General features: G+C 47.4%; 1 protein-coding gene across 1 annotated transcript in view; it reads left to right on the forward strand.

The window, feature by feature from the left end:
* MTREX (Mtr4 exosome RNA helicase) overlaps positions 1-27,858 on the forward strand; it is a 176,870-nt gene that overhangs the window by 120,410 nt on the left and 28,602 nt on the right. Inside the window, exons 20-23 of the mRNA XM_063962194.1 lie at positions 9,770-9,880; positions 19,034-19,222; positions 19,398-19,561; positions 25,337-25,442. Coding sequence (XP_063818264.1) covers positions 9,770-9,880; positions 19,034-19,222; positions 19,398-19,561; positions 25,337-25,442 — 570 coding nt within the window. The remainder of the gene's footprint in view (positions 1-9,769; positions 9,881-19,033; positions 19,223-19,397; positions 19,562-25,336; positions 25,443-27,858) is intronic.

A 27,858-nucleotide genomic window follows, 5' to 3' on the forward strand; every position in this document is an offset into this window, starting at 1 on the left:
AATTGGCGGCTTTGTCACATAAAAGCCCATATTTGGTATTCCATGTGGATAGGGCGGAATTGCGGACCCGTCCTCAATTCCTACCAAAAGTGATTTCATCTTTACATTTGAACCAACCTATTGTGGTGCCTGTTGCTACGCGTGACTTGGAGGATTCCGAGTTACTTGATGTGGTCAGGGCTTTGAAAATTTACGTGGCCAGGACGGCTAGAGTCAGGAAAACGGAAGCGCTGTTTGTCCTGTATGCAGCCAACAAGATTGGTGCCCCTGCTTCTAAGCAGACTATTGCTCGCTGGATTTGTAACACGATTCAGCAAGCGCATTCTACGGCTGGATTGCCGTTACTGAAATCGGTCAAGGCCCATTCCACGAGGAAAGTGGGCTCTTCTTGGGCGGCTGCCCGAGGGGACTCGGCACTACAGCTGTGTCGAGCTGCTACTTGGTCGGGTTCAAACACCTTTGCAAAATTCTATAAGTTTGATACCCTGGCTGAGGAGGACCTCCTGTTTGCTCAATCGGTGCTGCAGAGTCATCCGCACTCTCCCGCCCGTTTGGGAGCTTTGGTATAATCCCCATGGTCCTTACGGAGTCCCCAGCATCCTCTAGGACATTAGGGAAAATAAGATTTTAAACCTACCGGTAAATCTTTTTCTCGTAGTCCGTAGAGGATGCTGGGCGCCCGTCCCTAGTGCGGACTACTTCTGCAATACTTGTATATAGTTATTGCTTCAATAAGGGTTATGTTATGGTTGCATCGGTCATGTACTGATGCTATGTTGTTTTTCATACTGTTAACTGGGTAGTTTATCCCAAGTTATACAGTGTGATTGGTGTGGCTGGTATGAATCTTGCCCTTGGATTAACAAAAATCCTTTCCTCGTACTGTCCATCTCCTCTGGGCACAGTTTCTCTAACTGAGGTCTGGAGGAGGGGCATAGAGGGAGGAGCCAGTGCACACCCAAAGTCAAAGTCTTTCTTAAAGTGCCCATGTCTCCTGCGGAGCCCGTCTATCCCCATGGTCCTTACGGAGTCCCCAGCATCCTCTACGGACTACGAGAAAAAGATTTACCGGTAGGTTTAAAATCTTATTTATACATCTGGAGACTACAGTTCTACATTCTCAGAAAACTGTAAAATTGGCTTTATTTTTTTTTTAAAAAGCACAAACCCGTACTCAGACTTAGAAACCTGTTGGATAGTCTCAGTCTAAGCATAGATTACTTGTAGGGTGTAATGCACCATAGCTAGAGGGGGGTAAGAGCAGGAAATGAAGGAACCTTACTACAGTAAAAGCTACTTTATCAGTCTGTGGGTAGCCCCAACGTCCGTCTTGCCTTCCTGCTGAAACGGCTAACACCGAACCACCGGGCTCTCCTAGGGGTTGGGAACGCGCTGCCGGGAACCCGGTGGTCAGCATACCGACCCCCGGGATCCTGGCAGAAGAATGCGTACATACATACGCACGCTAAAAAAAAAATGGAGGTGCAACAAGTTTGGGATATTTTGTCGGCATGTTTATAATGTTGATATTTACCCTGTTGACATGACTAGAGTGTCCACAAAATGTTTCTGTGATCCAGTGGTGGCAACCGGCTGTGGGAGCAGTTCCTGTATTGAGTAATGCCCCTGACCCTCCGCTCCCTGCAGAGTATCGACATGGTAACCTCCTGTAGTTGTGTGCCCGCCTCTGGTCCAAGGGCAGTGCTGAAACACACAAGATACTTCCACAAAACTGACTTTCATTCAACTCTTACGGTGCATACACGCTACGTGATATTACAAGCGATCGCTCATTTTCACCCTTCTGTGCGATATCGTTTGTAATATCGCCCACTGTGTATTCTACAAACGATATCGACCCCCAGGCTGGCCGCAGCACGATGTTACAGTACGGTATCGCTAGCGATAGCGTTTAGTGTGTGTGCACTAGGTCGGCCGCCCGGGAAAACATTATGCTATATAGCTTATGGAGCGCAACAGAATTTGCTTTGCTACATAACATTTGACTGATATGACGTAAGACTGAATTAAACCTTTTCGTTCAATAAGTCTGACTGGGCCGTTCAATTTTTCTCATCACGTACTTATTATAAAGCACTGGACGAGTCTGCAAAGGTGCTCTTCGGGTACAGCACAGTGTACATTACACTGAGGGGCAGATGTATTAACCTGGGTAAGGCATAATGAAGTGATAAACCAGTGATAAATGCACCAGCGAATCAGCTCCTAACTGTTCATTTACATATTGGAGCTGATTGGCTGGTGTGTTTATCACCTTGCACTCATCACTGGTTTATCACTTCCTTCTGCCTTCTCCAGGTTAATACATCTGCCCCTGAGAGAGACCTCTGTGAGATTCCTGCTACTGTGATCTCTTCCTCTGTGTAACGTTATACAAGTGCTGCTCCTGTGCTTGCGTGTGTGTGTGTGTGTGTGTGTGTGTGTGTGTGTGTGTATATGGATTACGTGACGTGCCGTATAAACTGATTTGATCATAGACATGTTAGAATAAGAGACCATAAATGGGCCACAAGTCAAGGTTTTGTTTTTTTTGCAGCTCTTGCAGTTTGGCAGCAGATTAAACTGCACATTTTGATGCCACATGTGGATTTAATTTAATAAACTGTGCTGGAATTGAGCTGGAGTCGTTCCAGAATGTTGTGTGCCTTCGCTTTCCTGTAAAGATACCGTTTTTGTTTTATACGGAAAATCCACTGATAACAAATGCAGGTCCAGGAAGTTTTAACCGGTTCTTAACTTGAGATTTTCATAAACTATCTCCGCACATGTTATGATAAACCACACAATTGTGGAAGTGACGTCCATGTGCTTATCACTGTTCCCTCAATCTAAAGGAAAATAGAACCCACCTAAATACGTCACATGACTTTATGTGGTCTCCAATTATTGTTTTATAGGTTCCAGCTGTAGGAAAACCGTTTCTTGTGTGTTTTTTTGTTTTTTCTTTGTTTTTGTTTTTTAACCTTTTTTCTTCAGATATATTCACAAAAATAAATCTGCGGTTGTAGTTTTAAATTATCGCATGTCAGACAGGAAATTGGCTGCAGCCTTGCTGTTGTAAACTTCGGTTAAAATGGCATTTTTTTTTATTTATTTATGATCAAGTCAAATCTCTAAGCGAAGGGAGTGTTTCTCTCAAAGATGATCCTCAGAACCCCATGATAAAACTGTATCCTTCTTTTTGAGATTTTTTTTCCTCCCATCTGCAGTAGGCGGACACACATGGTGGGTGATGTTTCATCATTAGGAGCTAGGGCATGTGGGAGAATCCTGCAGAAAGGGTGCATGACCAAACTGGTTCTACCCACTGACAATTGGTACTATCAAAATTTGGAGCAATCTTTCTGTACAGATCTTCTTGAGCTCTTGTGTCATTTTGGTCCAGACACAGTGTCTCAGCAGTGACTTATGTGTCCCATCGGCCCATAGTGCAAGTGTCGCACATCTTGGATTGGTCTAAATATGTTTTCTTAATCGTCCACTAGGGGGCACAGGAGAAGCTATGCTGGGTATAGCTGGCTGGGAGCTAGGCAGGCACCAAAAGGGTTACTTTTAAAAACCCAGCAGCCCTTGCCTCCCTGTCCCCTATACCCGGGCCCGCCTGTTTTATTTTTGGTGCCAAGGCAGGAGCAGGCACCTGTAGTTAGAGCTGTGTTTCACTCAGCTAGGTTCGTTTTTTTTTTTTATTATTAGAATAGTTAGTGCTGCAGTCGCAGCGAAGAGAGCAGGCTGCTGGCGGACTTCACGCCCAGCATGCCCGCTCCAGCATCCGGTGTCCGCAGGCGGCAGCGCTAGCAATGGGGCTAGGGTCTACCCCAGCAGCCGAGACCGGAAGCAGAGATTGAGTGAAACGGCTCTCTGCGTGCAGGGATTCCCTCCAGCTGAAGGGAGACAGCGGGATGGCAGATGAGTGGTGGACCAAGTACACTGCGCCTTTTTTCCACTGGACCACCAGGGCACAGCAGCAGGGCAGGAATGCAGGTCCCTGGGGTCTATTATCTGAGGGGAAGAGTGCCCAGCCTGCAGCCCCTCAACCACCCCTGGGGCTTGCTAGTAGCTTAGCTCATGGCCTGCCCCCGGGCTTATCCTCCTCCTTCCTCTCTGTCCCTCCCAGAAAACGCTCCGCAGCCATTTTAGCTCACATGCTGGCTTGGAGTTACTTAGAGAGGAAGGTCTGGCCACAGTCTCCCCTGTACCCCACTCCAGTAGCCGAGTTCAGTCTATTTCTCCTGCCTGCTTCTCACAGGACAGTTGAGTATCCTGAATATTCTTGTTTTCAAGCATTGAGTGACTGTTGTGTATTGCTGCAGTAGATGTGGTTGGCCTTGCATCCCTTACACAGAGCCTGATTCTGCAGGGGGTACCTCAGTGACTGCCCTGTGCTTAGTATCTAAGCACTTTCTGTGGTGTGGAGTTTTAACTCCTCTTTCACCCTTGTTTATTACACACGTGTCATCTCTATCTTTATAAAAGATGTCATCCAGAGGCAAGAAGGTAGTTACACCTGAGCCTCCCACTTGCCCTGTGTGTTGTATTATTCTGTCTTCACAGGATCCAGTCGATGCTGGCCTGTGCAAAGCATGTGTTCCAGCTCCACCACTGGATGACCCTGCAACTGTATCACAGGAACCAGCTTGGGCAACCGCCCTTACTCAGGTAATGGTGCAGCTTGTAGATAGCTTGGCGACTCCACCAGTAGGTCCTCCAGATTCAGCACCGCCTAGTACTTCTGCACCAGGCCAGGCTTATCTGGCTCCTCCTCCACAGGTTGAGTCCCCATGGGTTCAATCTTTTGCACAATCGTTTTAAAGTCTCTCACAATTCTCTACTTCCATGCAACAATTAATGGATAGAGAAAAGCGTCCTAGACGTCCTCGTACTTCTAGCGGAACCGCTACCCCTCTCTCAGAAAGGGATTCTGAGTCAGAGTCCCCAAATCCAGACCAGGATAGTGGGTCAGGGGGATCTGATCTGGACACCTCGTCAGATCTGGAAGACTCCCTTTTGGTGGCGGAAGTGGAGGCCCTTGTAAAGCAAGTACGATTGGTCCTGGATATTGAACCTTGCACCCACATCCAAGACACCGGTTTTTAAAAAGCCGAAAAAGTATTCGACACAATTTCCCTCCTCAGCACAATTGGAAGACATGCTGGAGGGAGCATGGGCCAAACCGGACAAGAGGTTTCCGCTCTCTAAAAGGTATCAGTCCTTCTATCCACTTCCGTCTAAGGACAGATCCAAGTGGGAGAACCCGCCACTGGTGGACGCACATGTGGTACGTTCCTCAGTTCTTCCAATCACGGATACATCTTCCCTTGAGGATTCTACATATCGCAAGTTGGACATCTTCCTTAAGACGGCATATACATATGCTAGCGCTATTACAAGACCGGCTATGGCTTCAGCCTAGGTGACAAAAGCATTAGGTTGTTGGGCAGATCAGCTTCACAAGGGCCTATCATCTACAGTTAGTAGAAAACAGTTGTTGGTCCTGGTTGGGAATATTCAGAAGCCGAATATCTATCTTGGAGAAGCAGCCCTGGATACAGCGATCCTTATATCTAAGATTTCGGCTTCAGCGGTGGCAGCCAGACTCTCGTTGTGGCTCCATTCATGGAGAGCGGATGCGTCCTCCAAGAAAGCTCTTGAGGCGTTACTACATGCGGGTGATACCTTGTTTGGCCAGGGATCGACTAATATTGTGCCCTCGCTGGCAACTGCTAAAACAGCTTTTCTTCTGTTGGCAGCAGCCCCTAAAGCTTAGACATCCTTTAGTGCACAGAGAAGGACTAAGGGCCAGGCCTCTTCTAGATACCAGACCCCTGCAAAAGGCTCTAAGTCTCGTGCAAAGCAACCTTGGGCTACCAGACGCCCAATTACCAAACCCTCAGAAAAGACTGCAGCGTGATGGGGCAGGCCTCCCCCTGGGGGATCCCAGGGTGGGGGTCAGACTGCTGTCTTTTGCTCCGCGATGGTCGGAAATCATGACGAACGCCTGGGTCAGGGAAGTCGTGACTCATGGATACGCCCTGACGTTTTGGCACCATCCTTCAAGAAGATTCTTCACCACAGGGCTTCCTGGGGATCCCGGAGAGGCAGAGGCTCTACAACGGTCGGTCGGCTCCCTTCTCTCCTCCAACGTCATTATTCCGGTAATAAGAGAACATGGAGGACAAGGTTTTTACACCTCGCTCTTTCTGGTTCAGAAACCGGACGGTTCTTAATGACCAATTCTCAACCTCAAAGAGTTGAACATTTTACCTGTGAGTTCCAAAATTCTGTATGGAATCTCTACGGTCAATCGTCTTAGTTCTGGAACCGGGGGATTATATGGCATCCCTGGATATATTGGATGCATATTTATCCCAATTCGACCAAGTCATCAACGGTTTCTCCAGTTTGCAATAAAGGGAGATCATTTCCAATTTCGAGCTTTACCGTTCGGTCTCTCAGCAGCTCTGAGGGTTTTCACAAATTCTGGCAGTGATTGCTGCTCATTTGAGATGCCGTGGAATACGTATTCTACCCTACTTGGACGACCTCCTTCTCCTAGTGCAGTCCCAGGAGGGGCTCAGTCCAAATTCAGTCGACGGTGGAGATTCTACAATCTCACAGCTGGAAAATAAACTGGAAAAAATCATCTTTAACGCCCTTGCAGACAATCCTTCATTTAGGAGCGCTTTTAAATTCTAGGGAACAGCAGGGGTTTCTGCCTCAAGGCAAGATCTTGGTCATTCAATCCAGAATTCGAGCACTTCCCCCACCTGCGCACAGTGCTTGCATGAGAGTTCTGGGCTCGATGGTGGCAGCGCTCGACATGGTAGCGTACGCCCAATTCCACTCTCGCCCTCTACAATTGGAAGTACTTCGCAAGTGGGGCGGTTATACTCTCCACATTTGTTCAGACCATAGTCCCTACTCCGGAAGTTCAGCTGTCCTTGACATGGTGGCTCCTCCGCGCGAATCTGGACAAAGGCCTACCTTTTTGGATTCAAGACTGGACCTTGGTCACCACAGGCGTCAGTCTGCAGTGGTGGGGAGTGGTCTCGGGGACTCACGTTCCAAGGTCGCTGGACACTTCAAGAAAGCACACTGCCCGTCAACGTACTGGAATTGAGAGCAATTCTCAAGACGCTACTTTCAGCTCTCTCTCCTTGAAGGCCGACCAGTACATGTTCAGCCAGACAGCGCGACGGCGGTGGCATACATCAACCGCCAGGAAGGCACTCGCAGTCGAGGGGCCAGATTTTCCTCTGGGTAGAACACCTTCCAGCTCTGTCAGCGGTATTCATTCCAAGGGTGCTCAACTGGGAAGCAGACTTCCTAAGTCGACAGGACGTACACTTAGGAAAGTGGATGCTCCATCCAGTGGTGTTCAATCAGATGATGTCCCACTGGGGTAATCAAGCCAATAGACCTCATGGCATCCTGTCACAACAGGCAGGTCAGCAGGTTCGGCTCTCGACTAAGAGATCCACAGGCATTCCTTGTGGATGCGCTGACAGCCCATTGGTCATTTCCCCTGGTGTACGTTTTTCCCACGATCTCCATGATTCTCAGAATAATCCTGAAATTCAAACTAGAGGGAGGCACGATGATCCTGGTGGTCCCAGATTGGCTGTGTTGCCTGTGGTATGCAGATCTCCTCAGTTTGTCCATAGGCGCCCCATGGCGTCTTCCAGAACATCTGGACCTTCTATCACAGGGACCCTGTCTGCATCTAGACCCCAACCGCCTCACTTTGACAGCGTGGCTATTGAGACATCCATCCCAAGGAGAAAAGGATTTTCCAGGACAGTCCTCAAAACTATGCTCCATGCTAGGAAGACGTCATCTGCCAGAATCTATCACCACATCTGGAAGGCATACATTTCTGGGTGTGCGAGTCGTCATTTCAATCCGAAATCTTTTAGGATAGCCCGGCTTTTGGCATTCCTTCAGTCGGGTTTAGGCCTAGGTCTTCGTTTGTCGTCCTTAAAGGTTCAGGTGCCAGCACTGTCGGTGCCGTTTCAGAAACGATTCGCTACCATTCCAAACGTGAAGATGTTCCTGCAGGGAGTCCTTCATGTCCAGCTGCCTTTTGTGGCTCTAGTAGCTCCTTGGGATCTTTTCCTGGTGCTGAGAGGGTTACAAACTGCTCCCTTTGAGCCCATGGATACGGCAGACCTCCGATGGATCACTTGGAAGACCTTGTTCCTTTTGGCTAGATCTTCAGCTCAAAGGGTTTCCGATCTTAGTGCTTTATACTGGCTTTTGCCCTTCCTAGTGTTTCACTCAGACGGAGCAATCCTTCGCACTCTGGCAGGTTTTCTCCCAAAGGTCGTTTCTGGATTCCACCTCAATCAGGAAATAGTGGTACCTGCTTTAACAGAGGCACCGCCGGAGGAGGTTTCCTTGGATGTTGTCTGAGCACTTCGGATTTATGTGGACAAAACCAAAGGTATCTGACACTCGGACTCCCTGTTTGTCTTACTAGACTCTCGCAAACTGGGTTGGCCGGCGTCCAAACGGACCTTAGCTAGGTGGCTCCGGTTACCAATTCACCACGCCTATTCAGCGGCTGATATTCCGATCCCTTTGGGGGTAAAAACTCATGCCACACTTGCTGTGGGAGCTTCCTGGGCAGCCTCTCGTGGGGTCTCGGCTGAGCAGCTTTGTAAGACAGCCACATGGTCTTCAGCCCAAACCTTTATTAAATTTTATGCGTTTGACACCTTTGCATCAGATGACCCAGCCTTTGGGCGTAGGATCCTTAGCGCAGTCCAGGAGCGTCCCTGCCCTTGAGGGGACAGCTTTAGGACGACGTCCCAGCGTAGCTTCTCCTGTGCCCCTAGTGGACGATGAAGAAAATAGGATTTATGGTCTTACCTGGTGAATTCCTTTTCTTTGAATCCATAGGGGCACAGAACACCCTCCCCGGTGCACCTGTCTCGCGGGACTTGGTTTCCTGTGTAGGTGGTGTGTGGCCAATCATCTTCGTAGTGTCTTTCTGTACAATGTGTTCTTCCTTCCTCTTCCTTCCACTCCTGCCTTTGACTTGCTATTAAAACTGGCAGGGTATAGGGGACAGGGAGGCAAGGCCTGCTGGGTACTTTAAAGTAACCCTTTTTTGGTGCCTGCCTAGCTCCCATCCAGCTATACCCAGCATAGCTTCTCCTGTGCCCTCTATGGACTCAAAGCATAGGATTTATGGTCTTACCGGGTTAAATCCTTTTTTTCTAGGGACATATAAGCTCACACGACACTCTGTAAACTCTCTAGAGTTTGTACAGTTTCATGTATGTGTGTAGACACTTAAATAAATGTGCACATTAATCATGGCAGAGACGTAGCTGCCACAACTGGACTCTGTGAAACATCCTGGAGCTATTAAATACACTGCAAATTGTCTCTAAAGTCCAGTGTTTGACTTAATGCATTTCTGTGTACTTGATCTCTGCACAGATGCTTGATCCATGTAAGATTGCTTTGGGCTGTGTATATACACTTAGCACAAGTATTTATCTGCTATACACCAGTTGCTACGTAACACGTCATAGGTCAGATCTGATCGATTGCAGATCACTTTGCCTGGGTTTTAAAATAGCCCTGTCTCATGTTTAATAATATATTAAAATGGGCCTGTATAGCGTGCTACTTAGGAGAGGTCTGTTTCTCGCCTCCTGTTCATAGATGGACACACTAGGAGATTCTATAGGGGGTTTTAGATGTTCACTTTTTTTTTTTTTTTTTTTTTTTCTATTTCCAGGTTGTTCCAGTCTTGCTGCATTTGCTCTCCGCCATCAGTAGTGTGCGTCTGTATATTCCCAAAGATCTCCGGCCGCCTGACAACCGGCATAGTGTGTTGAAGTCTATCCAGGTAATTTCAGAGGACCATTGAGTGCGTGACTCTTGTTTCTCTTTTATTTAACTCGGATGGCTTTTTGTTTCCTTAAATTTGACTTCCATATGTTGTTGGATGTAAATATGTAATATATATGTGTGTATATATAATCATTTTGTATTGTAAAAAGGAAATGAGTAAGAAAATATTAATCCAGTGTCAACACACATGATATGGGAGTGGGGGTAAAATCTTTTAATGGTAGGTTACCAGTTTGGTGGCCATCTTGGATGCAACTCTAATTTCTTTATCATCCACTAGGGGTCACTGGAGTACTCTTGGAATATGGACGGTGTGATAGCAGGGATAGGCACATTTAAATCTTTTTAAATGTGTAACCCTCCTTCCCCTCCATACTCCCAAGATGCCTCAGTGTTTTTTGCTGGGCCAAACAGGAGCGAAAGAGAGGATGCACAATAGAGAATTACATCTAACATTAGAACATAATGGACAACTGTAAAGTTAACACAACAGATAACAATCACCGTAACATTCCAGCATTCCGGTGATAATGTGTTACCTTACCTACCACAAGACAGGTGAAACTGCTCTAGGCGGGTGTCCAGTGACCCCTATGGATTCCAAGACAAGGATATACCTGGTAACTACCGAAATCATACTTTTTTTTTTATTTTATTTTTTTAATATTGAGAAGGTAGTCATGTGACATTAAACTGGTGCAGAATTTCATAAGACATTCCACCTCATAATGGACTCATTGTCGGGTAGTATCTTGCTGTGCAGTTATCCCAAAGGTGGATTGGCCATAGGGGTCTGTGGGGTTACCTGAAGGAATGTGTTTATGCTGTGAATATACCAGATCGTTATAATCTGCAACAACGACTTGTTGATGCTGGTGCTCCGATTCAGCCAGACATGCTGGTCAAAGTTCATCAGTAATGGGAAAAAGAATAGCCTTAACACTGCACCATGGTGAACAGCACTTCAAACATATCCTGGAAACTCTGTTAAAACTTGAAAATGAATCAAGCTATGTTAAAAGGAAGAACACCATTGTTTTTTTTTGTTTTTTTTTGTTTTTTTATGGGATTCTTCATCTGTTTGATATGTCACAAAAAAATTAGATTACCATCTCTTGTATCATATGTGTAGACACTGGATTAATATTTCCTTACTCGCTTCCTTTTTCGAAGCGTGTTTCCACACTTATGGACCAGCCTGTGTATATATTTTTTAATAAGGGTGAAAAAAAATCAGATGATGTAATGTATTGTGCCGCATATTCATGTCGTCATTATGGCACATTTGCTCCTTTTTATTTTTAAAGTACAGATGTGTCCCTTTACATAGTGTGGCGTTCGTGGGAGCGTGCGTACAATCGCAGGCAGCGGGATTAGGATGCGCCCGCTGCCTGGCACTGAGAGGAGGATAAGGCTGCTACATATAGGCGCGGGTAGCGGGATTTCATACTTCCGCTACCCGTAGTAGTAATAGACCGTTCTCGTTGGTGGTAGCGGGTGCATAAACACCCGAGAATATTAGCATATGAAGGAATGGCAGCATGGTGGTGTGTAGACCCGCGGTGTGTGCGCATCGCAGGAATGTCACGCCATGCTGCGTTTTAGGGTAATGATGTGTGTGGACACATCTGTAGCAGCCTTTAGTGCTCTGTATCAAACATTGAAGGTCCCTTATGTTCATCCTGCCCACGCCATCATGTCTCCAGTGTCATCTGCTTAAGGTTACTGGAACTGCATAGCTGTTAGTAGCCGTGTAAGTATATGTGATGGAAGTACAGAAAAAGGAAAAAACAGCTAGGTGCTTCTAAATCTAATGTAAAGAAATGTCAGTCTGTGCTGCTCTCTGGGAGGCGAGCTGACACCTCCTAATGCAGGACCAACATATGTAGGAAGAAAACAGGGAAACACTGGGAGCGCAGATAGATAAATTTAGTCATTTAATAATAATAGATAATTAAAAATAAGATTTTAAACCTACCGGTAAATCTTTTTCTCCTAGTCCGTAGAGGATGCTGGGGACTCCGTAAGGACCATGGGGAATAGACTGGCTCCGCAGGAGACATGGGCACTAAAAATGAACTTTAGCTATGGGTGTGCACTGGCTCCTCCCTCTATGCCCCTCCTCCAGACCTCAGTTAGAGAAACTGTGCCCAGAGGAGACGGACAGAACGAGGAAAGGATTTTGCTAATCCAAGGGCAAGATTCATACCAGCCCACACCATCCACACCATATAACCTGGAATATACGAACCAGTCAACAGTATGAAACAAACAGCATCAGTCAAAGACCGATCAAAACTGTAACATAACCCTTATGCAAGCAATAACTATATACAAGTCTTGCAGAATGTTGTCCGCACGGGCGCCCAGCATCCTCTACGGACTAGGAGAAAAAGATTTACCGGTAGGTTTAAAATCTTATTTTCTATTACGTCCTTGAGGATGCTGGGGACTCCGTAAGGACCATGGGGATTATACCAAAGCTCCAAAACGGGCGGGAGAGTGCGGATGACTCTGCAGCACCGATTGAGCAAACTTGAGGTCCTCATCAGCCAGGGTATCAAACTTGTAAAATTTTGCAAAAGTGTTTGAACCCGACCAAGTCGCCGCTCTGCAAAGCTGTAATGCCGAGACGCCTCGGGCAGCCGCCCAAGAAGAGCCCACCTTCCTAGTGGAATGGGCCTTTACCGAATTTGGTAACGGCAATCCAGCCATAGAATGAGCCTGCTGAATCGTGTTACAGACCCAGCGAGCAATAGTCTGCTTAGAAGCAGGAGCGCCAACCTTGTTGGCTGCATACAGGACAAACAGTGCCTCTGTTTTCCTAACCCGAGCCGTTCTGGCTACATGAATTTTCAATGACCTGACCACTTCAAGGGACTCGGAATCCTCCAAGTCCCGCGCAGCCTCAGGCACCACAATAGGTTGGTTCATATGAAAAGAGGAAACCACCGTAGGCAAAAATTGAGGACGAGTCCGCAACTCGGCTCTATCCACATGGAAAATCAGATAGGGGCTTTTGTGAGACAAAGCCACTAACTCAGATACTCGCCTTGCAGATGCCAAGGCCAACAACATGACCACCTTCCAAGTGAGATACTTTAAGTCCGCCGTTTGAAGCGGCTCAAACCAGTGAGACTTAAGGAACCGCAACACCACGTTAAGGTCCCATGGTGCCACTGGAGGCACAAAAGGAGGCTGGATATGCAGCAGTCCCTTCACAAAAGTCTGGACTTCTGGGAGAGAAGCCAATTCCTTCTGAAAGAAAATGGATAGGGCCGAAATCTGAACTTTAATGGAGCCTAATTTTAGGCCCAAATTTACTCCAGTCTGTAGGAAATGAAGAAAACGGCCCAGATGGAATTCTTCCGGAGGAGCATTCCTGGACTCACACCAAGACACATACTTCCTCCATATATGGTGATAATGTTTTGCTGTCACCTCCTTCCTAGCCTTTATCAGAGTAGGAATGACCTCATCTGGAATGCCCTTTTCAGCTAGGATCCGGCGTTCAACCGCCAAGCCATCAAACGCAGCCGCTGTAAGTCTTGGAATAGACAGGGCCCCTGTTGCAACAGGTTCTCTCTGAGAGGAAGAGGCCACGGATCTTCTGTGAGCATTTCCAGAAGATCCGGATACCAGGCCCTTCAAGGCCAGTCTGGAACAATGAGAATTGTCTGTACTCCTCTTTGTCTTATGATTCTCAAAATCTTTGAGATGAGAGGAAGAGGAGGGAACACATAGACCGACTGGAACACCCACGGTGTCACCATGGCGTCCACTGCTAACACCTGAGGGTCCCTTGACCTGGCGCAATACCTCGGAAGCTTCTTGTTGAGGCGTGACGCCATCATGTCTATTTGAGGCAGTGCCCACTGACTCGTAATCTCTGCAAAGACTTCCTGATGAAGTCCCCACTCTCCTGGATGTAGATAGTGTCTGCTGAGGAAGTCTGCTTCCCAGTTGTCCACTCCCGGAATGAAGACTGCTGTCAGAGCACTTACATGATTTTCCGCCCAGCGAAGAATCCTGGTGGCTTCTGTCATTGCCACTCTGCTCTTTGTTCCGCCTTGGCGGTTTACATGAGCCACTGCGGTGGTGATGTCTGACTGGATCAGAACCGGTAGGTCGCAAAGCAAATTCTCCGCTTGACGAAGGCCGTTGTATATGGCCCTTAATTTCAGTACGTTGATGTGAAGACAAGCCTCCTGGCTTGATCACAGACCTTGGAAGTTTCTTCCCTGTGTGACTGCTCCCCATCCTCGGAGGCTCGTGTCCGTGGTTATCAGAACCCAGTCCTGAATGCTGAATATGCGACCCTCTAGAAGGTGAGCACTCTGCAGCCACCACAGGAGAGATACCCTGGCCCTGGGGGACAGGCTGATCATCTGATTAATATGTAGATGTGACCCGGACCACTTGTCCAGAAGGTCCCACTGAAAAGTCCTCGCATGGAACCTGCCGAATTGAATGGCCTTGTAAGACGCCACCATCTTCCCCAGAACTCGAGTGCATCGATGCACCGACACCCTTTTTGGCTTCAACAGGTCTCTGGCCATTTTCTGGAGTTCCTGGGTCTTTTCCCTCGGGAGAAAAACCCTTTTCTGCTCTGTATCCAGAATCATGCCTAAGAAAGGCAAACGGGTCGTTGGAACCAACTGTGACTTTGGGAGATTGAGAATCCAGCCATGCTGCTGCAACACCCTCAGAGAGAGTGACACACTGTTCAGCAACTGCTCTCTTGATCTCTCTTTTATTAGGAGATCGTCCAAGTACGGGATAATTGTGACTCCCTGCTTGCGCAGGAGCACCATCATTTCCGCCATCACCTTGGTGAAAACCCTCGGGGCCGTGGAAAGCCCAAACGACAGCGTCTGAAATTGGTAATGACAATCCTGTACAGCAAATCTCAGGAACGCCTGATGAGGAGGATATATGGGGACATGAAGGTAAGCATCCTTTATGTCCAGGGACACCATATAATACCCCCCCCCCCCCCCCTCCAGGCTGGCGATGACCGCTCTGAGCGATTCCATCTTGAACTTGAACCTTTTTAAGTATAGGTTTAAGGATTTTAAATTCAGAATGGGTCTGACCGAACCGTCTGGTTTTGGGACCACAAACAGGGTTGAGTAATAGCCCATCTCCTGCTGAAGCAGGGGAACTTTGACCACCACTTGTTGAAGACACAATTTTTGAATTGCATTTAAAACTATCTCCCTCTCTGGGGAAGACTCCAGTGGGGCCGATTTGAAAAACTGGCGATGAGGCACCTCTTCGAATTCCAGCTTGTAACCCTGGGAAACAATGTCTATTGCCCAGGGTCCACCTGTGATTGAACCCAGACGTGGCTGAAAAGTCGAAGACGTGCCCCCACTGGGGCGGACTCCCTCAGCGGAGCCCCAACGTCATGTGGTGGATTTTGTAGAAGCCAGGGAGGACTTCTGCTCCTGGGAACTAGCTGTAGTTGGCAGCTTTTTCCCCCTGCCCTTACCTCTGGCAAGAAAGGAAGATCCCCGTACTCTCTTGGATTTATGCGACCGAAAGGACTGCATCTGATAATGAGGCGTTTTCTTAGGCTGTGAGGAAACATAAGGCAAAAAAGTTGATTTACCTGCAGTAGCTGTTGAAACCAGGTCCCCAAATAAGTCCTCACCCTTGTAAGGCAAAACCTCCATATGCCTCTTCGAGTCGGCATCACCCGTCCATTGTCGGTTCCATAGGGCTTGCCTAGCAGAAATTGCCATAGCATTGGCTCTGGAACCCAGTAGGCCAACGTCTCTCTGAGCATCTCTCATATATAGGACCGCATCCTTAATATGACCCAGGGTCAATAAAATGGTTTCCTTATTCAGCGTATCCATATCAGCAGATAAGGTATCTGTCCATGCTGCAACAGCGCTACAAACCCAAGCCGACTCTATCGCCGGTCTGAGTAACGTACCAGTATGTGTGTAAATTGACTTCAAGGTAGTCTACTGCCTGCGATCAGCAGGATCCTTGAGGGTTGCTGTATCTTGAGATGGCAGCGCTACCTTTTTGGATAAGCGTGTCAACGCTTTGTCCACCCTTGGGGAGGATTCCCACCGTATCCTGTCCTTAGCCGGGAAAGGATACGCCATAAGAATCCTTTTGGGAATCTGCAGTTTTTTTGTCTGGGGTTACCCAAGCCCTTTCAAACAACTCATTTAGCTCATGAGAAGGGGGAAAAGTAACCTCAGGCTTCTTTTCTTTAAACATGTGGACCCTCGTGTCAGGTACAGAGGGGTCATCTGTTATATGCAACACCTCTTTTATTGCAATAATCATATAATGAATACTTTTTGCCAACCTTGGCTACAACTTCGCATTATCGTAGTCGACACTGGAGTCAGAATCCGTGTCGGTATCAGTGTCTACTATTTGGGATAGTGGGCGCTTTTGAGACCCAGAAAGTCCCTGTGTCATAGTGAAAGGCAGGGCTTGACTCCCTGTACATTCCCTGGACTCCGCTTTGTCCAGCCTTTTGTGTAATAAATTCACATTTGCATTTAAAACATTCCACATATCCAACCAGTCAGGTGTCGGCGTTGCCGACGGAGACACCACACTCATTTGCTCCAACTCCTCCCTAGAAGAGCCTTCCGCTTCAGACATGCCGACACACGCGTACTGACACCCCACACACTCAGGGAAATCTGTAATCTGGAGACAGTTCCCCAACAAGGCCCTTTGGAGAGACAGAGAGAGAGTATGCCAGCACACACCCAGCGCCACTGACCCTGGAAAAAATTCCCAGATATATAGAGCGCTTTTTATATATATATATATATATATATATATATATATATATATATATATATATATATATATATATATATATATATATATATATAATATATATACAACTGTGCCAAATTATGTGCCCCCTCCCTTCTTTAAAACCCTCTGTCACCGTGTTCAGCAGGGGAGAGTCCGGGGAGCCAGCTTCTCAGCGGTGTGCTGTGGAGAAAATGGCGCTGGTTAGTGCTGAGGGATCAAGCTCCGCCCCCTCAGCGGCGGGCTTCGGTCCCGCTCGATTTCTTTAAAAACTGGCGGGGGTTTTCTATATACAGCCCTCAGAGCCTATATATAACGTCTGTCCTGTCCTAGAGGTTTAAAATTGCTGCCCAGGGCGCCCCCCCTGCGCCCTGCACCCATCAGTGTCTGCTGTGTGTGTTGTGTGTGGGAGCAATGGCGCGCAGCGTTACCGCTGTGCATTACCTCAGCGAAGATCTGAAGTCTTCTGCCGCCTCTGAAGTCTTCTATCTTCTTATACTCACCCGGCTTCTATCTTCCGGCTCTGTGAGGAGGACGGCGGCGCGGCTCCGGGACGAACGGCGAGGGGAGACCTGCGTTCCGACTCCCTCTGGATCTAATGGTGTCCAGTAGCCTAAGAAGCAGAGCCTATCATTTTAGTAGGTCTGCTTCTCTCTCCTCAGTCCCACGATGCAGGGAGCCTGTTGCCAGCAGGGCTCCCTGAAAATAAAAAAACCTAACAAAATTCTTACTTTCAGAGAAACTCAGGAGACCTCCCTGTAGTGCACCCAGTCTCCTCTGGGCACAGTATCAAACTGAGGTCTGGAGGAGGGGCATAGAGGGAGGAGCCAGTGCAGACCCATAGCTAAAGTTCTTTTTTTAGTGCCCATGTCTCCTGCGGAGCCCGTCTATTCCCCATGGTCCTTACGGAGTCCCCAGCATCCTCTAGGACGTAAGAGAAATATATAATCGCAATAGTCCATGAAAAGTGAAAACATATAAATCCAATTAAGAATAATAAGCAAGTTTCAACTGTAAATCTCTGCTAGGAATCCTCATGGGAAACACAAGTTCCAAAGTGCACTGTAAAGCCAGGAACACACTAGAACGCTCTAGTAGTAGCATATCGGCCGGATCGTTCTATGCGTACCCGTGATTTGCTCCCGGGGGTCGTTAGGGGTGTCTCCTGGTTGGTCTACTCCTTTAGTGACTTTGGAATATACATAAATTCTACTGTCCTGGCACCTTAAATGGTCTGTTGATGGATTACACAGCGGAGCATGTTTTTATAAATCACACTGACTGATAGTTGTTCCTCTTGATTTTACAATAGAACGGTGGTTTGATTGATACAAACGTATTACTACATGTTGCATTTTTCCCTTGCTGACTTCACTTTGGAACTTGTGTTTCCCTTGAGGATTCTTAGCTGTGATTTACAGTTCAAACTTGTTTATTCTTAATTGGATTTATGTTTTTATGTCCTTTATCTTTTCATGGGTTGTTTTTCATATATTTTAATTATCCTTTTATTATTAAATTGCTAAATCTATCTGTGCGCCCAGTATTTCCTTTTTGTTTGTTTTTTCTTCTATGTGGAGGAATTCAGATACCTGGTCCTCTGGTTCTACTAGGCAGTTTCCTCCTACAGTCCATAAACGTACTGTTAGGTTAATTGGCTGCTGATTACAATGGACACCAGTGTGACTGGGTAGTAGAGAATTGAAGCTGTAAGCTTTATTGGGATTGTGACTGTATGATCACGTTCTCTGAATAGGGCTGCTCAGTTCAGGGGTGACAAAAAATTTCTCTCCGGTCTCCTGACGTGCAGTGGGAGATGGGGTGTGTGCCCCAGAAGATCCCACTGCGAGAGAGATGGTGCAGACCTAGCACCGCAGGACCTAACCAGCCACAAGAGGTAAGTATGGTAGGTAGGTGGTCGGAGCCGCAGAAAGATGGGTGGAGGGACCAAACAGAGCAGGGGACGAGGTGGACTGAGGTGACCCTTTACTAGTATAAATATAATAATCAGACATGCTGGTAAATGTGGTTGGAAGATAGCGGTAGGCCGGTGCAGTCATCTTCAGACTACCATAAATCCCAGTATACGCTTTAGTAGTAATCCGCTTTAGTAGTAATCCACTGATGAGACTGAGCGTGGAGCAGCTGGATCTTGTATGATCTAGTGCTGCGTTGTTGGCTAATGAAACACCGTATTACCCCTGTATTAGTCCAGTGCGGAGGCTGAGCAGCAGTATCTAGCTCCAGTTTTGATCCGCTTCAGACTTTAAACAATTTTTCACAAGGAATTTACAATTCTAAACAAGTAATTCAATTACCCAACCTCTCTCGCACCACTTGTGTTTTTCAGGAGGTTCAGAAGCGCTTCCCCGATGGCGTGCCCTTGCTGGATCCTATTGATGATATGGGTATAAAAGATCCAGGGCTGAAGAAAGTGGTTCAAAAAATAGAAGCGTTTGAACATCGGATGTATTCACACCCTCTTAACAATGACCCTAATCTGGAGTCCGTCTACAAACTCTGTGAGAAGAAAGCCCAGGTAACACCTCTCCCGCAGAAACGGTCTGTGTTCATGTGACCTTCTGATAACGTACAGGGTTATTCCTGGCTCTATATTCACCTATCACTGTAATCCAAGGTGCACGCTGAGAGTATATAGATTTATTCATGGTATGCCTGTACAGTCCTGTAATAATCTGTGTGGTTACTTGCAGATTGCCGTTGATATCAGGACTGCGAAACGTGAACTGAAGAAAGCTCGCACAGTGTTACAGATGGATGAGCTGAAGTGCCGGAAACGGGTGCTGAGGCGCATGGGTTTTGCGTCATCCGCTGATGTCATAGAGATGAAAGGGCGCGTGGCCTGTGAGATCAGCAGGTAAGTCTTGGCAGTCGGTATGCCTGCGTTATGGCTGTTTACAGACCATAACATATATTTGTGACTTTTATATATCTATAATGTATTGCTAGTTTCTCTAACGTCCTAAGTGGATGCTGGGGACTCCGTAAGGACCATGGGGAATAGCGGCTCCGCAGGAGACTGGGCACAAAGTAAAAAGCCTTAGGACTACCTGGTGTGCACTGGCTCCTCCCCCTATGACCCTCCTCCAAGCCTCAGTTAAGATTTTGTGCCCGAACGAGAAGGGTGCAATCTAGGTGGCTCTCCTGAGCTGCTTAGAGAAAAAGTTTAAAGTAGGTTTTTTACTTTCAGTGAGACCTGCTGGCAACAGGCTCACTGCATCGAGGGACTAAGGGGAGAAGAAGCGAACTCACCTGCGTGCAGAGTGGATTGGGCTTCTTAGGCTACTGGACATTAGCTCCAGAGGGACGATCACAGGCCCAGCCATGGATGGGTCCCGGAGCCGCGCCGCCGTCCCCCTTACAGAGCCAGAAGACTGAAGAGTCCGGAAAATCGGCGGCAGAAGACGTCCTGTCTTCATTAAGGTAGCGCACAGCACCGCAGCTGTGCGCCATTGCTCTCAGCGCACTTCACACTCCGGTCACTGAGGGTGCAGGGCGCTGGGGGGGGGCGCCCTGAGACGCAATAGAAATACCTTTTTTTGGCTAAAAATACATCACATATAGCTCCTGGGCTATATGGATGTATTTAACCCCTGCCTAAATTACAATAAAAAAGCGGGAGAAAGGCTGCCGAAAAGGGGGCGGAGCCTATCTCCTCAGCACACTGGCGCCATTTTTTCCTCACAGCTCCGTTGGAGGAAGGCTCCCTGACTCTCCCCTGCAGTCCTGCACTACAGAAACAGGGTAAAACAAGAGAGGGGGGGCATAAAATTGGCATATAAAGATATACAGCAGCTATATTAGGGAAAAACACTTATATAAGGTTATCCCTGTATATATATAGCGCTCTGGTGTGTGCTGGCAAACTCTCCCTCTGTCTCCCCAAAGGGCTAGTGGGGTCCTGTCCTCTATCAGAGCATTCCCTGTGTGTGTGCGGTGTGTCGGTACGTTGTGTCGACATGTATGAGGAGGAAAATGGTGTGGAGGCGGAGCAATTGCCTGTGTTAGTGATGTCACCCTCTAGGGAGTCGACACCTGACTGGATGATCTTATGGAAAGAATTACGTGATAGTGTCGGCACTTTACAAAAGTCTGTTGACGACATGAGACAGCCGGATAATCAGTTAATACAGGCGTCTCAAACACCGTCAGGGGCTCTAAAGCGCCCGTTACATCAGGTCGATACAGACACGGACACTGACTCCAGTGTCGACGGTGAAGAAACAAACTTATTTTCCAGTAGGGCTACACGTTACATGATCACGGCAATGAAGGAGGTTTTGAACATTTCTGATACTACAAGTACCACAAAAAAGGGTATTATGTGGGGTGTGAAAAAACTACCTGTAGTTTTTCCTGAATCAGATGAATTAAATGAGGTGTGTGATGAAGCGTGGGTTTCCCCCAATAAAAAAACTGCTAATTTCTAAAAAATTATTGTACCCTTTCCCGCCAGAGGTTAGGGCGCGCTGGGAAACACCCCCTAGGGTGGATAAGGCGCTCACACGCTTATCAAAACAAGTGGCGTTACCGTCTCCTGATACGGCCGCCCTCAAGGAACCAGCTGATAGGAAGCTGGAAAATGTCCTAAAAATTATATACACACATACTGGTATTATACTGCGACCAGCAATCGCCTCAGCCTGGATGTGCAGTGCTGGGGTGGCTTGGTCGGATTCCCTGACTGAAAATATTGATACCCTGGACAGGGACAATATATTATTGACTATAGAGCGTTTAAAAGATGCGTTTCTATATATGCGAGATGCACAGAGGGATATTTGCACTCTGGCATCAAGAGTAAGTGCGATGTCCATTTCTGCCAGAAGAGGATTATGGACGCGACAGTGGTCAGGGGATGCGGATTCCAAACGGCATATGGAAGTATTGCCGTATAAAGGGGAGGAGTTATTTGGGGTCGGTCTATCGGACTTGGTGACCACGGCAACGGCCGGGAAATCCACCTTTCTACCCCAAGTCACCTCGCAGCAGAAAAAGATACCGTCTTTTCAGGCTCAGTCCTTTCGTCCCCATAAGGGCAAGCGGGCAAAAGGCCACTCATATCTGCCCCGGGGCAGAGGAAGGGGAAAAAGACTGCAGCAGACAGCCTCTTCCCACGAACAGAAGCCCTCCCCCGCTTCTGCCAAGTCCTCAGCATGACGCTGGGGCCTTACAAGCGGACTCAGGCACGGTGGGGGCCCGTCTCAAGATTTTCAGCGCGCAGTGGGCTCACTTGCAAGTGGACCCCTGGATCCTGCAGGTAGTATCTCAGGGGTACAAATTGGAATTCGAGACGTCTCCCCCTCGCCGGTTCCTGAAGTCTGCTTTACCAACGTCTCCCCCCGACAGGGAGGCGATATTGGAAGCCATTCACAAGCTGTATTCCCAGCAGGTGATAATCAAGGTACCCCTCCTACAACAGGGAAAGGGGTATTATTCCACGCTGTTTGTGGTACCGAAGCCGGACGGCTCGGTGAGACCCATTTTAAATCTGAAATCCTTGAACACTTACATAAGAAGGTTCAAGTTCAAGATGGAGTCACTCAGAGCAGTGATAGCGAACCTGGAAGAAGGGGACTATATGGTGTCTCTGGACATCAATGATGCTTACCTCCATGTCCCAATTTGCCCTTCTCACCAAGGGTACCTCAGGTTTGTGGTACAGAACTGTCATTATCAGTTTCAGACGCTGCCGTTTGGATTGTCCACGGCACCCCGGGTCTTTACCAAGGTAATGGCCGAAATGATGATTCTTCTTCGAAGAAAAGGCGTCTTAATTATCCCTTACTTGGACGATCTCCTGATAAGGGCAAGGTCCAGAGAACAGTTAGAGGTCGGAGTAGCACTATCTCAAATAGTACTACGACAGCACGGTTGGATTCTAAATATTCCAAAATCGCAGCTGATTCCGACGACACGTCTGCTGTTCCTAGGGATGATTCTGGACACAGTACAGAAAAAGGTGTTTCTCCCGGAGGAGAAAGCCAGGGAGTTATCCGACCTAGTCAGGAATCTCCTAAGACCAGGCCAGGTGTCAGTGCATCAATGCACAAAGGTCCTGGGAAAGATGGTGGCTTCTTACGAAGCGATTCCATTCGGCAGATTCCACGATAGAACTTTTCAGTGGGATCTGCTGGACAAATGGTCCGGATCGCATCTTCAAATGCATCAGTGGATAACCCTGTCTCCAAGGACAAGGGTGTCTCTCCTGTGGTGGTTACAGAGTGCTCATCTCCTAGAGGGCCGCAGATTCGGCATTCAGGATTGGGTCCTGGTGACCACGGATGCCAGCCTGAGAGGCTGGGGAGCAGTCACACAGGGAAGAAATTTCCAGGGCTTGTGGTCAAGCATGGAAACGTCACTTCACATAAATATCCTGGAACTAAGGGCCATTTACAATGCCCTAAGTCAGGCAAGGCCTCTGCTTCAGGGTCAGTCGGTGTTGATCCAGTCGGACAACATCACGGCAGTCGCCCACGTAAACAGACAGGGCGGCACAAGAAGCAGGAGGGCAATGACGGAAGTTGCAAGGATTCTTCGCTGGGCGGAAAATCATGTGATAGCACTGTCAGCAGTGTTCATTCCGGGAGTGGACAACTGGGAAGCAGACTTCCTCAGCAGACACGATCTCCACCCGGGGGAGTGGGGACTTCACCCAGAAGTCTTCCACATGATTGTGAACCGTTGGGAAAAACCAAAGGTGGACATGATGGCGTCCCGCCTCAACAAAAAACTGGACAGATATTGCGCCAGGTCAAGGGACCCTCAGGCAATAGCTGTGGACGCTCTGGTAACACCGTGGGTGTACCGATCAGTGTATGTGTTCCCTCCTCTGCCTCTCATACCCAAAGTATTGAGAATAATAAGAAGGAGAGGAGTAAAGACTATACTCGTGGCTCCGGATTGGCCAAGAAGGACTTGGTACCCGGAACTTCAAGAGATGCTCACGGAAGACCCGTGGCCTCTACCTCTAAGAAAGGACCTGCTCCAGCAGGGACCATGTCTGTTTCAAGACTTACCGCGGCTGCGTTTGACCGCATGGCGGTTGAACGCCGGATCCTGAAGGAAAAAGGCATTCCGGATGAAGTCATCCCTACCCTGATCAAAGCCAGGAAGGATGTAACTGTGCAACATAATCACCGTATTTGGCGTAAATATGTTGCGTGGTGTGAGGCCAGGAAGGCCCCTACAGAGGTATTTCAACTGGGTCGTTTCCTGCATTTCCTGCAAACAGGACTGTCTATGGGCCTAAAATTAGGGTCCATTAAGGTTCAAATTTCGGCCCTGTCAATATTCTTCCAAAAAGAACTAGCTTCAGTTCCTGAAGTTCAGACGTTTGTCAAGGGGGTACTGCATATACAGCCTCCTTTTGTGCCTCCAGTGGCAGCTTGGGATCTCAATGTAGTTTTGGGATTCCTAAAATCACATTGGTTTGAACCACTCACCACTGTGGACTTAAAATATCTCACACGGAAAGTGGTAATGATGTTAGCCCTGGCTTCAGCCAGGCGTGTATCAGAATTGGCGGCTTTATCCTATAAAAGCCCTTACCTAATTTTTCATACGGATAGGGCAGAATTGAGGACTCGGCCTCAATTTCTTCCTAAGGTGGTTTCAGCATTTCACTTAAACCAGCTTATTGTGGTGCCTGCGGCTACTAGGGACTTGGAGGATTCCAAGTTGCTAGACGTAGTCAGGGCCCTGAAAATATATGTTTCCAGGACGGCTGGAGTCAGAAAATCTGACTAGCTGTTTATCCTGTATGCACCCAACAAGCTGGGTGCTCCTGCTTCTAAGCAGACGATTGCTCGTTGGATTTGTAGTACAATTCAGCTTGCACATTCTGTGGCAGGCCTGCCACAGCCAAAATCTGTAAAAGCCCATTCCACACGGAAAGTAGGCTCATCCTGGGCGGCTGCCCGAGGGGTCTCGGCTTTACAACTTTGCCGAGCAGCTACTTGGTCAGGGGCAAACACGTTTGCTAAATTCTACAAATTTGATACCCTGGCTGAGGAGGACCTGGAGTTCTCTCATTCGGTGCTACAGAGTCATCCGCACTCTCCCGCCCGTTTGGGAGCTTTGGTATAATCCCCATGGTCCTTACGGAGTCCCCAGCATCCACTTAGGACGTTAGAGAAAATAAGAATTTACTTACCGATAATTCTATTTCTCGTAGTCCGTAGTGGATGCTGGGCGCCCATCCCAAGTGCGGATTGTCTGCAATACTTGTACATAGTTATTGTTACAAAAATCGGGTTATTATTGTTGTGAGCCATCTTTTCAGAGGCTCCTTTGTTATCATGCTGTTAACTGGGTTCAGATCACAAGTTGTACGGTGTGATTGGTGTGGCTGGTTTGAGTCTTACCCGGGATTCAAAATCCTTCCTTATTGTGTACGCTCGTCCGGGCACAGTATCCTAACTGAGGCTTGGAGGAGGGTCATAGGGGGAGGAGCCAGTGCACACCAGGTAGTCCTAAAGCTTTTTACTTTGTGCCCAGTCTCCTGCGGAGCCGCTATTCCCCATGGTCCTTACGGAGTCCCCAGCATCCACTACGGACTATGAGAAATAGAATTATCGGTAAGTAAATTCTTATTTTTACACTGACTTAATCTGCACTTTGTGTGTTGCAGCGCTGATGAACTCCTCCTCACAGAGATCATGTTTAATGGACTCTTTAATGACATGACGGCAGAACAAGCCACAGCCCTGCTCAGCTGCTTCGTGTTTCAGGAGAATGTAAGTCCGGATCCCAGGCGGTAGAATCGGTGCCGCTGTACTGCATGGGGTCACATGACTGCCGCTCACAGTTGTGTTGGGTGGACCTTCGCTCCTTTTAGGTCATCGGTAGTGTTTCAGCATGTGCGTACTCTTCCTTGGTGAATGCAGACGTAGAGGAATTATGTAGAAGCTTTGCACTGATTACCTACTCCTCAGAAGTGGCGAGTACGGCCGCCTTCCGCAGTATTAGTCAGTGTTGCTGCCTACAGCCATCTGACAACTGAAATATGGTAGTTTGGCTTATAGCACTGAATAATGACAATTGGTTGGTATTTCTTTTCATACAAATTTTAAGTTTTATTTCAAATGAATCCGCCAGCAGTAAGTGTCTTACAACTAAATATAAAGAGAATGTCTGCAAAATGTGGAGATATAATATATCACTGGATGGCAACCTGCCATAGTTTTGTTGGTAGGTGCTATCGCTTCTGCCCACTTGGAAGCACGTAAGCCAGCCACCACACTTCCTACAAAGAGGCCAGGAATCTGCATCATCTGACGGAGATTCTGTCCTCGTCACTCCACCAAAATGAAGGCCGTTGCCCTCTCCCCACCCCAAAATGGCGGCAGGCTGTAAATTATTCAGCAGTATGGGTCCAGCGCATGCCACAGTCCTGAACATCGGTACTTTGTGCCGCAGATGCAACAGGATATTAATTAGGCCCATTGTGGCAGGGCATGCTGGGATGTTTAGTTCTACAGCAGCTGGAGTGCTAATTGTTGCCTGCCCCTGTCCTATTCTTTGGGAAATCTGCAAATACCACCTACGTGGCAGTGACTGCGGAGAGCTGTTCTCATGGTAGCAGATTGTGTTCTGCATTCTCGCCCACCTCTCGGAAAGTCCAAATCATTTAATCTTCCATCCCCAGCAGTCGTCACACAGCGTCCAGCTGGAATCAGGGGGCATTGTCTCGCTAAGTGCTCTGTTTGTACAGCTGTTCCTCCAGAGGAAGTTGCTGTGCTGGCCTTTACAAGTATATGGGCGAAGAGGGATCCCCAGTCAGGCTCCTTACAGTCACAGCGTCCATGTAACTTCAGTACATTTGCCCATTAAATAGATGTGCTTGGTGGTGATTAGCTGTCTCAGTAACTAAGTGTTCTAGCAGTCTTGGTGCTAGTTAAATTGCATGGAAGACATGGCATGTGTGATAGACGTTTGTCTGATATTTACAAAGACAAACCATCTCCCTGCAGTTTGCATTACCTTACATTTGTGCGCTGGCGCAGATCACATGGTGTTAGTCTCCATTTGGAAGCAACGATACATATCATTTAAGGAAACAGGGATAAACATTAACCCATCACATCTGTGTTCAGTTTCATTTAGGACTGAAAGCAACTGTTTAATTTCCCCAATTTATTTTCTGGCCAAAGCGGTGTGAGGTATCCTATTATGCTATTGGCACGCTGCTCAACACAGTCATTCTCTCTGGTAAAGTATTGGGATTGATATAAACAGGCCAGCTGCTGAGTCTTGTATCCTGATTATTCCCAAGACTGGACACGTGACAGGTGTGAGGGGAACCAATCTGCCCTTAAGGACCATACACACTAGGAGATTTTCATTTCAAAAGACTCTGAAAGATATATCTTTCACCCAAAGTAGTGCATACACACTGAGCTATTGGCCCAAAGAGCAAGAGATTTTCAGGAGGCGAAAGACTTTGCTGAAAATCTTTCATTACAAAGACTATTTACATAATGGGCTGGGTTTGAATTCCAAGGGTGGGAGCATGGGCCGTTTTACGCCTCTGTTGCCGTATTGTGTAAAAAGGGGGACTGCTGCCGTATTGTGTAAAAAGGGGAACTGCTGCCGTACTGTGTAAAAAGGGGTACTCTGCTGCCGTACTGTGTAAAAAGGGGTACTCTGCTGCCGTACTGTGTAAAAAGGGGTACTCTGCTGCCGTACTGTGTAAAAAGGGGTACTCTGCTGCCGTACTGTGTAAAAAGGGGTACTCTGCTGCCGTATTGTGTAAAAAGGGGTACTCTGCTGCCGTACTGTGTAAAAAGGGGTACTCTGCCATAATGTGTAAAAGGGAAACTGCTACCTGCAATATATATATATATATATATATATATATATATATATATATATATATATATATATATATATATATATATATATATATATATATATATATATATATATAGGTTGACTATCCCTTATCCAAAATGCTTGGGACCAGAAGTATTTTGGATATCGGATTTTTCCGTATTTTGTAATAATTGCATACCATAATGAGATATCATGGTGATGGGACCTAAGTCTAAGCACGGAATGCATTTATGTTTCATATACACCTTATATACACAGCCTGAAGGTAATTTTAGACAATATTTTTTATTACTTTGTGCATTAAACAAAGTGTGTGTA

This window comes from Pseudophryne corroboree, chromosome 1 (genome assembly GCF_028390025.1).
Source record: "Pseudophryne corroboree isolate aPseCor3 chromosome 1, aPseCor3.hap2, whole genome shotgun sequence".
Taxonomy (NCBI): Eukaryota; Metazoa; Chordata; class Amphibia; order Anura; family Myobatrachidae; genus Pseudophryne; species Pseudophryne corroboree.